General features: G+C 31.6%; 1 protein-coding gene across 1 annotated transcript; it reads right to left on the bottom strand.

Moving 5' to 3' along the window:
• Positions 1 to 756: 756 nt before the first annotated feature.
• Positions 757 to 11926, bottom strand: LOC115888984 (senecionine N-oxygenase-like). The gene is made up of 6 exons (XM_030908884.1): positions 11552 to 11926; positions 7148 to 7286; positions 6755 to 7054; positions 4063 to 4207; positions 2877 to 3037; positions 757 to 1351 (listed from the first exon to the last, which is right to left on the bottom strand). The coding sequence occupies exons 1-6, from the start codon at positions 11737 to 11739 to the stop codon at positions 1058 to 1060; spliced, it is 1227 nt and encodes a 408-aa protein (XP_030764744.1). The 5' UTR covers positions 11740 to 11926; the 3' UTR covers positions 757 to 1057.
• Positions 11927 to 14129: the final 2203 nt, after the last annotated feature.

Here is a 14129-nt window from a genome sequence, read left to right on the forward strand (position 1 = left end):
AAATTAAGTGGGCCTCTGTATCTTACATATTATCAGATAATTTGAAAATTCAAAAATACCATCAGATAGCCCTAATAAAGTGGCTATGAGAATGTGTAATTACTTTTTTGATTTTCTGAAAAGTAACGACAGGAAAAAATAAAATTGATTTTCAAAAAATATCCGTTTTTTCCAAAAACTCAGCAATCCTTGAAATTTTAAAACTTTTTTGATGCCATCTTCGTATCTATTACCATCATTCATATACTTAACCATCTTCGTATCTATTACGGTTTCCGAGATATCAATGCTCGTACCTCGAATTTGTAGCACCCTGTATATCACTTTGCTTCCTTATATCTATATATTTAGATTTCTTCGTAGTTAGGTGTGTAGTTAAATGTCATATTACGAGACTACTGCCAGACGTCTACTGGATCTAAAAGTGCGTAAAAAAAGTTAGAAAATGTTTTTAAATTGAATGTTATAAATTTAGAATAGTTTTTATTTTATAATTAATCCATGGATAATATTCATAAAAATTAATATCCATAAAACTTTTGTGATTCGTTTTATGTAATATTGCTATTTTAGTCGCCCTATATAACCAAAAACGGTAAGGGTAACTCGAAATCGAAAAACAATGACAAAGAAACCATTTAAAAAAAAGAAATCATCTCCTGAATTTTTATCCACTCTGTATATAGTATAGAGGTAATCTAATGTACTATATTAAATATTTAATTTAGGCTATTTTTTAACAAAAAAATGTTATTGTAATCTAATATAATTTTATTACACATTCTTCTAAAAATATATAAACATATGTATATATTTACATATAATATTATGTAAAAAAAATTGTATATAAAAATATAAATTCTTTATACAGCAAATAATTGTAAAATTATATGCCAGTAGATTTAGTCTAAAGTATGTCCAACGAGAAAAGGGAAGATTTCGACTGACAGCAAAAAAATGACATAAAATAAATTTATTGTTGAATTTAAATGACAGACAACAACTGTCACTGAGATACCTTCTCTTGTCGGCCAGACTATACATCTCGCTTGTACATTCAATAATACTCTACAAATTCGTGGTCATTTAGTATCTTGTATCTCTTATTAATGTCCCTACTGTTCCCCAAATGCTCGTAGAGATTTTGAATGACCGGTCTCACTCGTTTAATGCCCAGAGTGTCTGCTAAATTGTCTGTGTACCCACGATAGAGTTTCATTGCTATTTCATGGACACGGTGTTGAGGCAAAGCTTGTTCTTTCCTTATCTCTATGTTCTTCAAAATATCTTGTTTCATTTCTTCTTGCGAAAATCGGTTTGTATTTTTGAGGAATTCAAGGAAAAATCGAATCTGTAAATTACAATATGCCATTTAGTTGTGTGCAGTAAATATATTTAGCACTTTTATTAGTATCTATTTATGAAAAACGTTTACCAAATTTTTTGTAATTATTGCTACTTTATTAATACAACATGACTTTGCTTGGAAATGTTAATAATATTAACCTTCTCTATTCACATTTCACATGTTTCAAAAATATAGAGAAGACTACGCATTTTATGTACAGGGTGTCCCATTTTGGTTCAAATCATATGATATCTCCGTTATTAGTGAAGTTAGAAGAGTGCAGTTTGGACAAACATGTCCCACTTTTTTTGCCAAACGGAAGATGCCAAAGTACACAAAATTTTCATAGCGCTCTTCGTTTCTGAGCTACAGGGTCTTTTTGAAAATTTTGCAATGTGGGACAGCCCTCGCATCTCCGTTATTGTGGATGATATCGAGAAGGTGAAAACTGATCCTTGTAGAACTTTTTACGTAGAATAAAGTGGCGTAGTCTGTTTTTCTACGGAAAAATATTTTTGAAAATATGAACTAAAGTTATGTTTTTTCAAATGAAACACCCTGTATATTTATAAATCATATGATCCGTCTTGCTATGAACTTCTCAAATATATATACTAAGGGTCGGCATTTCTGGTTTTGGGTGCCGGTTTTCATGTGTACGGTCAACCACGCTTAGTAAAATAAGATGTACTGAAATAATAATTTAACAAAAATTTGAGAAATAATAATTTAACAAAATTGTAATTTTTTCAAAGTTGTTAGGGAAAGCCCCATCTTGCTGAAAGTATATTTCACGTAAATTAGCTAAATGAATATCTAAAAGCTCCGGTACGATAACTTCCAAGATTTGCAAATAGCGGTAGAGGTAGAGAGTTAAGTTTTCCTAATATATAAAACAATTATTAGCGGCCCCTAAAATAAAACAAGGGACAGATAGCAGTGTACTTTTAATAATTCTTTATTTTTTTTTATTATCAATCATGACCTACTAATAAATATGATATTTGAATAAAAACTTTTAAATATTGCAGTAAATAGTGATAATAAATATAGAGTAATATATATTTTTGAGAAGCTTATGGCAAGCCAAATCATATAATTTATAAATATACAGGGTGTTCCATTAAAAAAACATAACTTTAGTTTATATCTTCGAAAATGTTATTTTCGTAGAATAACAGACTACGCTACTATATTCTCCGTAAAAAGTTCTACAATAAGCAGTTTTCACCTTCTCGACACCTTTATCCAAAGCTTTAGCAATAACAGAGATACGGGGGGTGTCCCAAATTGCAAAATTTTCAAAAAGACCCTGTAGCTCAGAAACAAAGAGGGCTATGAAAATTTTGTTTACAGCATCTTTCGTTTGACAAAAAAGTGGGACAGGTCTGTGCAAACCGCATCCTTCTATCTTCACTAATAACGGATATACCGTATGATTTCAACAAAAATGGGACACGCCGTACTTATTATAATTTACAAATAAATATACGAATGAATTATTTTCAATATTCTGAAGATTATTTACCTGTATATCGACTGTTGGAAACAGCAAATGTAAAGTAATTCCTATAAATCCCATGGTAGGATGTTGAATATTGATTATATGTTTATATAAATATTTTACCCAATTATTTTCGATCTCTATGCCACATTTTGGAGTCAAAAATGGATAGGAGTATAAATAACCTAAAATATAGATAGACCTACATATTTATACTTAATTTATATTACATGAAAAGTTTAATTTTGCGTGTTTCATTAAAAAAATAACATAATGTATGTAGTTTCTTCTTATGGATAAGAAAATTGGGGTGTTTCAAGTTTCTTCTTGCAGATGTGTCAATTTTAAATTGATACGTTTATTGCAAATGATTTAAGAAGACCCAGAAATCGTGTAATTTGTAATAAAGAAACCTATATCCAAGAAAATCACAAATGAAATATTTTAATTTTAAATATCTACTTATATTGATATGTTATAACACCACATTTAGGTATACATTATTGTAGAATGTAGTCTGTAAATCATTTTTGTTTGAATTTTTCAAACATCAAATAAAATCATATAAAATAGTACTGTCCATAGCAAATTCAAAAAATCAAGGTAAAATGTTAAAAAAATACATTCTCCAGAAGTATCCTTTTCAAAAATTATAATCACTTGCAACTTGAAAACTGAAGCTTCCATCTAGTAAAGCTGTACGCACACTGGCGCGATCACGATCACGATCAGGGCAGCAATAATATGAGCGATCGTTCTAGCACACACCAACGCGTTCACGTTCACCGCCGCACCTATATGTAGTGAGCTATCCTGTAGGAATGATCGCTCATGTTATCGTTGTCCTGATCGTGATCGTGATAGCGACCGTGATCGCTCCAGTGTGCGTGTAGCTTAAATCAATTCATCTTTGGCAGTAGCTTATCATGGCCTACTACAAAGAACTATACACCTACAGGCTAGCGCACTGACATAGAAAGGGTTTTGGGGTTTCTTCTTGTGATCTATTAAATTGGCAATGCCTTGTTAGGTAGACTTACTACAATTGTGACAGTTTTTGTTTTTACTTTTATCATACCTGCTATAAATCTGGCGAGTGTTCCACTAGGAAGTGTTCTGCCTCTCTATCTGGTGAGTTTACGCATAATTCTAGAGATAACAAATCTCACCACTATTTTGTGGTCATTTCCATTCAGTAATAGAAACTTACCAGTACAATATATAATTTCGTCGATCACTTCTTCACTACCATCTTCGAAGACAGCGGTGTTGGCGGTTAATTTCTTAACTATAGGTTTGTGTAATACATAATCTTCAGCCTTACAAAATATTCTACCGCCATAACTGATATAAACCTAAAAATAAATAAAAATTCTTAAGAATGGTGTCTTATCTATATGTACAAGTTAAGTACAAGACATTATTAAATACTTATGTGTACAAGATACTGGAATATTTTTGTTATAAAAATTCGGCGTTTGACATTTTAAGGAAATTGATGGTGTAAAAAAATAACTTTATAGAGTTAATTATTAACTACGAATAAATTACGATTTTGTGAATAAATAATACAATACACATTCTTTTTTGTTAATGTGTCCATGCTGAATTTCTTCTATACCCTATCAAGGGTGAATTAATTAAAAGGGATTGTGGTCAAACCGTAGGTTATAAACCAATGGCGGGCGGACGCCATTGGTTTATAATTTATAACAATAGAGTCATATTTTTAGTCATAACGTTTTGATCATGTTTCTCATAATTATACTGAATTGTCTTGTCTAAAACTGTCAAGCCTTACTGAGTATCACACATTAGTTCTTATTCACAAAATAATAACAACTTCAAAGCCACAATATTTGAAGGAGAAATTTATTTGTAGACACGAACTTCATAATTTGAATATTAGACATAGATCTCTATTGTACACTGTGCAACATCGACAACCTTTTTTCATCGCTGTTTTAGTACTGCGCCTAAATTTTTTAATAATATTTCTAATGATGTCATACAATTATCAGTGGCCGGATTTCGAAAAAAAAATTAAAGCGTTACATATAGGCAGATAATTATATTAATTATTACTTCCATTGCATGTGTCTTTTTTGGTATTATTATTGTTTTTTGCTCTCTCGATTGAAATCTCAATTTCTGAATATTGTATTTTATTTTCTTTTTAGTTTTTATAATTCCACTTTTTGTAATTTTTATTATATATTATTATTTGTAATAGAAAATCAATCAAACTTAGTAGTAGTTGTTGATTATTTATGTGTGATATCTAACATCTGTTAAGTACAAGTGGTTAAGTGTAAGAATAGCTAAGCTAAACTTCGCCACTCTACTTAATACTTAATACATTTACTTAATGCATTTTGCATTTGCATTACTTATAATATGTTTTTTTTGCCAGAAATAAAGACGATTTTATTATTATTATTATTATATTTTAATGACACTTTCCATACCTACAATACTGGCGATGTGTAATGATGATTATAATCTGTTGTTTAAAATTATAAAAAGTGAAGTGATAATTTACTTTACTTTTTGTAATTAACAATTTTATAAATAACAGTACATTATAAACTGTATTGTAGGTATGAAAAGTGTAATTAAAATAGAACTCGCAAGAAATAGTAATAAAAATTATCGTTCATGAGGATTAAACTGTCAGTATTTCATAGTTAGTTCATATTCTTATCTTACACGTAGTGTATCAGTTCGAATATTAAATATGTTTTGTCCAAAACTTCAAAAAATAACGGCTTTAAGCTTAAATGAAAAGATCATCATTAGGCATGTATATCAGTCTCAAAATATATAAAAAATAATAGTTATTAGATATTTTAAACAAAGAAAATTACCCCTTGATTTAATTTCCTAAATAGAAAATGCCATTGACAATTACTGGGGCCTGATAATTGATAATTAAGTAAATATTTGCTTCCATTTATACTGTTTATAGTTGGCGTATACCTATGGTTACAAACTGCTTTATAACAATTGAACACATATTGTCCTTGTTTGCCAGTTGAATAAAAAATTACTTATTAAGATTCGGAGGCCCCCTATAAGCCGGGAACCCGGGGCGGACAGCCCCTTTCGCCCCCCTCCCCCCTTAGTCCGCCACTGATTACCACGACGAATTCCAAGTTGTAGAATCGTTAAGTATATCATTAGGTTCAAATGATATGTCAGATTTTAGTTACCAAACTAGGCCAAGTGTTTATCTAACTTTTTAAATAATGTTGTCTGGTTGTTCTTTTTCTGGAAACGTTTGTAAATACTTTTGTGATGTTCTTGCGCCATATCAGCCTAATTTGTTAAAAAATTACCGTCGCGTTTTTACGTCAAAAACCAAAACTGTTTATTGAAAAAAAGATTTTTACAAGTTATTATCGTATCAAAGCCACTCTAACTTGTTACAGTAAACGTATCTAATTAGGTGTGTAAAAATGTAATTTGGCGCCTATAAGAAAAATGAAGTTGATGATGATGGTCAAAAAACGAATCATTGGCTGACAAATCCGAAGTCACCCTTGTGGAGCTGGAAAAAAATGGTAATAAAATTGTATTTTTAGTTTTAAGATACCTTGTCAAGGAACGTCAGAAAAAAATAAAATCGAAATATTCAATTTTCGGTTTTTCTCGAATATCAACTTTGCTTGGAATTTTAGATGTTTATAAACGGAATATTATTAGCTACATTAATGCACAACTTTGACCCAATTTAACCATCCTAGTATCTACTGTAGTTTTCGAGATCGCAATGGTGGGGGACGAATTTTAATTACCCTGTATAACTTTTATTTGATACTTTAACAACAAAATAGTCTGTTCTCACAAGAAGTAAACCCTTCTGGTGATAACTACTGTAGGTTCAATAAAAAGTAACTTACTTTTTCAGCTACTTCACCAATGATTCTTGAGATGTCTACACCTGAAGGTCCTGCACCAATTACTAAAACTGTTTTTCCCTTGTATGAGTCTGACTTTCTGTAGTTGTGACTGTGAATAGCCCCACCTGTGAACTCATTCGCTCCAGGAATCTTGGGAATGTTTGGTGTAGAATAATTTCCTACACAAATCATCACAGCATCGAAAATATGCTCAGAGATTTCCTGTGATTTAAGATGCTTTTCTTTAATTTTCCATTTTTCGTTAGGTAGTGGATCGATCTCAAGGATATGCCTTAAAAGCTGACATAAATTAGTTATAGTAAGACTTTCATATTTACAAACTGATTTTAAAAATTAACGTAACTAATTAGCTGTTGAAACTACAGATATTACCTTGATATGGGGATGGAGATTATGATGCGTAGCAAACCTATTTATATAGTCCAAAACATCTGGTTGAGTTATGTAAGATTTTAAATTTACATCATAAGGAAAATTCTGATATTCCATCACTTCCTTTGGCAGGTTAGTTCTGAAAATTAGTAGGTAATTACAAAAACGAGTATAAACGTATAATATATTATAGTATTGTTATTTGTTATATACAGGGTGCTACAAATTCGAGGTACGAGCATTGGTATCTCGGTAACCCTAATAGATACGAAGATGGTTAAATTGGGACAAAGTTGCGTCTTGGGATGTTCACCAAAATGCCATTAAAAAAGTTTTAAAATTTTCAAGGATTGCTGAGTTTTTTGGAAAAAACGGATTTTTTTGAAAATCAATTTTATTTTTTCCTGTCGTTGGTTTTTAGAAAATCACAAAACTAATTGCACATTCTCATGGCCACTTTATTAGGGCTATCGTATGGGGATAGTATGTTTAGATTTTCAAATTAGCTTATAATTTGTGAGATACAGAGGCTGACTTATTTTTTTTAAATACGGACCTGCATTTTTTATTTCAGATTTTGAAAGAACTCGGTCTCCTGAGTACAATGATATGCCACACTTTATATTTTTTTTTATTTCGGACATTTGAACACAAAATTTATTTACACTAATTCCAAGTCCGGCTCTGTTTTTTAAATATTTAAATTATTAATCGTTACAATATTGATAAGCCTTCAAACTTAACTATGACGTGGGGTCATTGACATTGAATACGAAAAATCAATTCAATAAAAAAATAATTGCATTTGACGTCATTTGTAAAAGCGAAATCAATATTTTTCAACATTTACAATAAAGAGTATAAATGCATTCGGAAGTATAAGAAGAAGATGTTCAAAGAGCTATAAATAAAATTGAAAGAATAATAAATTTGTGCAATAGGCAAGGTGGTAACGGTGGTAATCCTTTCGAACATGTAGAGCATTAGAAACTATTTTGTAGAAGGTGGTTTATTTATAATAACTACGATTAATATCATGCATATTGTTAGATCGTAGACTGAGAATTTCAAATTCACAATAAAAAAAGTTAAAAATAATATCTTTAAATTGCTGAGCTGGATATTATTTATTTGAATCTTTCAGTTGGCTCGATTTTCCTTATTTAATGTTAATTAGCGCTGATCAATATTGTGGCAATGAATATGTAATCAGATTAAATATTTTAAGAAATTAGGGTCGGACTTGAAAATATTTTAAATAATAATTAAATAGTTTTGTTGTTGTTAAGGTACCCAAAACAAAAAAAAAAGTATAAAGTGTGGCATACCATTGTACTCAGGAGACCGAGTTCTTTCAAATATTGAAATAAAAAATGCAGGTCCGTATTTAAAAAAATTAAGTCGGCCTCTGAATCTCACAAATTATCAGCTAATTTGAAAATCTAAAAATACCGTCAGATAGCCCTAATAAAGTGGCTATGAGAATATGCAATTAGTTTTTTGATTTTCTAAAAAGCAACAACAGGAAAAAATAAAATTGAATTTCAACGAAATTCGTTTTTTCCAAAAAACTTAGCAATCCTTGAAATTTTAAAAACTTTTTTGATATCATCGTGGTGAACATCCCAAGGCGCAACTTTGCTCCAACTTAACCATCTTCGTATATATTACGGTTTCCGAGATACCAATGCTCGTACCTCGAATTTGTAGCACCCTGTATATACCCAAAAAGCCTATAAATAGTATATTGAATTTGGGTAAACACCATTATACCCAGTATATACCCAATCATACCCACGTTTTTAATTTAAGGTATTCTAACAATTTGTTTTTAAATTTTCATTTCATGACTAATATCGCTATTAAAAAATAGGGATTGATTGTAGAAGGGTGAAAATTTAGTTGTATGTATTTTTTAATGCCAAATCATAAAAATAAAAATTAAAAATTTTGTTCAAAAAATAAAAAAAATAAATAAACTGGGGTGTGATCGGTCAAGTCATTTCCTCGACTGTTTCGAAGGAGTAAGGTAACAAAAATTAAAAAAAAACAACCCCTATTAAAAATAGGGGTTGACGGTAGAAGGATGGAAATTTAGGGTTGTATGTATTTTTTAATGCCAAAACAAATAGTCCAACAAAATAGGCCACCCTTATCATTTACGAGTAAAAAATATCGAAAACAACCTAGTCTCAGACCCACTAATTACACAGAACAGATACAAATCAGAAATTTCACTTATGGGATTTCCGTTGTCAAGATTTTATTTTTTATGTTATATGCGCGCAGGCGGCACAAAACCATGCGCAAGGTTTTTGTGAGGTTGCCAAGGTAACCCATAATTCTCAGTACTTGAAAAATGTATTTTTATATTATAATCCCACGGCCACATTTCTTCACTCATTTAGCATTTCTTTCGTTTTTATTCGATCATACGGTATAATACCGTATGATCGAAAAAAAAACGGCGTCCAGTTGGCTGGGAAACAACGATCGATGACTTTCCCATATAAATTTACATATAAAATGACAGCGATCTTCATTTCAAAGCCAACGCTGACGCCGTTCTTTCTCGATCATACGGTATCATACTGCCACAAAACCCACCTTGTCCGAATTATTTTTGTGATTATTCTCTTTGAAAATTAAATATTAATGTTTATTTCTAGAAAAACGAGATACAAAACAATGACTCAACTCAATGAACACTTTTTTTGTAAAATAACGCTTTAAACATTTGAATCAATTGGCATGATTTTTCGTATTATTTTTACACATTATTTATTTTGTCACTACTAAATCTTACTTTTTTCAAATAAATACTGTTAAAAAACGAAATACGCTCCTGTCACGATTCACACGTATCTGAGTTCGACCCTGGCTCGTTTAAAGCCATCAACTAATGATCAGCTGTGCGGCGCGCAGGAGGATGAAATCTGTGCGCGAGGAACGGAATTCTTACAGCACACTTGAAAAGCACCGACGTTCAGTGAAATTTCTGATTTGTATCTGTTCTGTGCTAATTATGTCATCAAAATCGGCCAAGCTTTTTCGGAGGAGTAAGGAAATAAAAACTGTGACGCGAAAATTTTCTACATATATTAGATTATGATTTGTTTAGAAAATTCTTCACACAAAACTAGTAGTGATGAGCAAATGAAAGACCAAGACCAAAATTGTCTTGGTCTTGACATTGCAGTCTAATAAATAGTCTTAATCTTGATCTTGCAAGGAAGCTTGGTCTTGGTTTTGTTGCAAGACTCTTGCAAGTCTTGCAACTTTTACTAGAGACACTTTCTACATGAAAATCTTTAAATAAATAGTATTTTAAGTAATTTAATTAGCAATTCTTCCTTAAGTTCTTCTGTTCTTCTCTGTTTGTAATAAATTAAATAAAAAAAAATGCAAGACCCCAAGACCGCAAGAGTCTTGCATGCTTGGTCTCGGTCGACCTGGTCTTGCAGATCAATGTCTAGTCTTGGTCTTGGCGTTGCTTTTTTTGCAAAACCAAGACTGCTCACCACTAAAAGCTAGCTACTTAACTTCTTTTCGCATACGAAAAAGATAGTATCAGCTATATTTTTTGTAGTGGAACTTCTTTAGGCGCGCTGGGAGTAAAAATTAAGGCCCGTGACAATCGTGACACACGAGCTAGTAGTAACGAAAAGTGGTAACGATCGAAAAAGTGGTAAGGACAGCCCAAGAAACAGCCTACGGCTTTGCTACGGGCACGGATAACACATCTATAGGCTTAGAAATACGCAGTGACGCGACGCGACGTGTATTTGTGAGCAGTTCACTATTTTAGTACAGATTATGTGCAAGTGAAATAAATTATCTATTATTTTTTATTTTACGCGTATAAAACTGTTACAGGCAAAAAACTATTTTTTACGTGTAAAAAACTATTTGTTACATGTAAAAAACTATTTCTTACGTGTAAAAAACTATATGTTACACGCAAAAAACTATTTTTTTACGCGTTAAAAAATATATTTTTAAATTAGTGCTTTTTCAATATTTGAAACTACACTTTTTCAAACATGTCTTTCAAATCCTTCAATTTAATGTGTTCACTTCAAATATGCGCACATAGCGCACGCACCATTTTATTTTAATCAGTTAAGCTTTGTTGATATTTATGTTTTATCCATTGTTTGATTTATGATAAAAATAATCGATTTTTGTACCGAAGTACTCATAATAAATATTTCACATTTATAATATATTATCAAAAAAGGTGTCCATTTCGCCATTGAAATACTAATTATTAATTTACGGAATTGCCAAATAAATAATTGTAAATCATATAGATATCTTTAAAATCTAACAGCAGGAAAAAATGTTCTATGGAATCAGATAGTTAATAATAACTCTTAACGTTTAATATTTTAAAATTCTTACCTTAAGCCTTGGTACATGGAAGAATGAACCGGTAATCCATATTCATCAATATTAGTCCGATCTGTATAATTCCAGGTACCACCAATATGTTCGGCTTGTTCGAAGGCTGTACACGTGTGGCCTTGATCAAGGCCATATTTTAAGGCTGCAAGGCCGGCAGCACCCGCCCCGATAATAGCAATTTTCATTTTAAAACCAAGAGCAAAATGTGTAAACGTGTATTATTAACTACAGAATTACAAAACTGCAGAGAACTGTCGAGTACAACGCTCCGGCTCCGCTGAAATCCCGTTGCGCTTTCCTGCCGACAGCCTGCTATAAAAATTATCTATGCCAGTTATGTCAGCCGATGCGTGCGGCGGCTATGGATTTACAAAGGTTAGATACGTTCTATTGTCGACTCTGTTTTTGTCCTTCAAGACTAGTTTGGAGATAATATTAATTGTCTTTGAGATATATAGGGTGATTGACGGTACGTTAGACGTTTATGGAGAACCAGTGATACATAGGATTTTTTTTTGAAAATTTTAATTTCTACATAAAGGCACTTGTTTCATCTATCTAAAATATTATCGGCGTTACAGTGTTGCCGGATCATTTGGAAAGTGGTAGTATCTTTGTTATATTTTAAAGGGGAATGTAGAATGTAAAATGTTTAGGAGGGGAGTTAATTTCCGCGACCTTACAGATCTATTGTGTGATCTATTGAGTTATAACGAGTTATAACTCATCATACAGTCTCAGTGTTTCTCTCTGGTTTTAACAAAAGACAGTATCTGAGAAGGTTCCACAGAGGCCAGTTCTCCATCCTCGACATCAGCCATACCAAAGTTTACAGAATAAAATATAAGTTCCGTCACTTGTGCCGGCGGCAGGTATCAAAAGCCGCTTCACGCACGTGTTTCCCAGTGTATTACTGGTGTGTGGACTTTGGACCCAGCATACACGGCGGATCACGTTCGGCGTATTACCACAGAACAGATACAAATTTGTATCTGTTCTGTGGTATTACTCTGATTTTGGCGTTATTACAGAGTGGTCTCGCATGCATATGGAATTATTTTTCAAGTGGTTATTTAATTTTCATTGCAAAGTGTTACTGATCACATTAGCCTTAGTTAATTATTTATTAGTTTGTTATAAAAAAAGCATAATTATTTTTATTATTTCTTAAAAATTTTTAAAAAAAGAGTTTTTCGCCACTGGAAAAAAATTATTTAAAATATCTAATTAGAATTATTCAAGAATACTTTATTTTTTTACACGAAAAATCATATACTGGGTGTGTCTCAAAAGTGGCTTATCCCTATAACTTTTATATTTTTTCAGATAAAAAACGAGATTTGGTGTGTTAGTATATGACCTAAATTAGGATTGATTAACGTTTTAAATTTTTTTCGGTCACTTCCGGTTTCACCGAAAATTACTACAACTTTTGATTTTTAAACGGCAACCTCGGCATTTTTCTACTTTCTATATATTCTACTCTGAATAGAATGATATATCATATGTCAACTTTTGGCATTCTAGCTTAAAAAAATCTTTTAAAATTTCAATATTGAGTGCCATAGCTCTTTTAAAAACAAAACTTTAATCGAGGGGTCCTGGGAAAAATAGATTTGATCGTCTAATGTTTTCCATATCTTGTCTTGGCCGGTTAAAAGATGCCCAAATGGTAATTTTAACCATATCTTAATTTTTTTCAAATGGAAAGAGGCTGGCTCATTAGTATATTTGGAAAAAGTATTTTTTTACGAATAAGCCACACAGTTGGTATTTCGAGTCAAATTGTCGTTATAAACCGCGTGTTACACTTTCAATAAATCATATGTGAAACTGTTAAAAGCTGACATATGATATGTCTTTCTACTCAGAGTATCATTTTCTATCGAATAACGTAAAAAAATACCGAGGATGCCATTTAAACATCAAAATTTGTTGACATTTAATAGTATCAGCTTTGAATTTTATAGTGTACGTAATTCGTGTTGGAAAACCATATTACGCACTCATGGAATACTGCACTCGTGCGTAATATTATTTTTTCCAAAACACTCGTTACGTAATATACTTTTACATTATTTACTGTTGATATTGTGTAGCTTTATTTTTTGTGTTTGTTTTTAAAATTTATTTTATTTTTGCTATATCTTTTTTATCTTGCCATGTCTAAATATTTATATGTAATACACCAATAAACTGATAGTATATTTTTTCTTTTGTAGATTTACCATTAGGTATTTTTGAAATACCCCACGTTCCCCTGCACCTTGTCGCACATTGCGATCAGTAAAAATTCGGCTTCTATTTACCCCGTCTTCCACTCCTGTTTTCATCGAAATCCGGCGTATCGGACGAGGCGGCTTCTGGCTTTTGATACGCGATTTTCAAAGTGCCGATGCTAAGTGACCGAACTTATATTTTATTCTGTAAACTTTGGCCATACCAAAGTTCATGGCACGAATAGTCGTCTTCTCGGCGCACTCAGTGATAAGGTGTTCTGGTGTTTCCATTTTTCCCATTTTCCCCACAGAATCTGCATTCGCCGTTGTTTTTCAGCTTCAGCCTACTAAGGTAT

The sequence above is a fragment of the Sitophilus oryzae genome, unplaced genomic scaffold, assembly GCF_002938485.1.
Source record: "Sitophilus oryzae breed Bouriz unplaced genomic scaffold, Soryzae_2.0 scaffold_810_pilon_pilon, whole genome shotgun sequence".
Lineage (NCBI taxonomy): Eukaryota > Metazoa > Arthropoda > Insecta > Coleoptera > Curculionidae > Sitophilus > Sitophilus oryzae.

Coding starts and splice junctions, on each gene's coding strand:
- LOC115888984 (XM_030908884.1), bottom strand. CDS start 11,739: ATGAAAATTGCTATTATCGGGGCGGGTGCTGCCGGCCTTGCAGCCTTA. Junction 7,287..11,551: donor TCCATGTACCAAGGCTTAAG/GTAAGAATTTTA, acceptor ACTAATTTTCAG/AACTAACCTGCCAAAGGAAG. Junction 3,038..4,062: donor CGAAATTATATATTGTACTG/GTAAGTTTCTAT, acceptor TCTATATTTTAG/GTTATTTATACTCCTATCCA.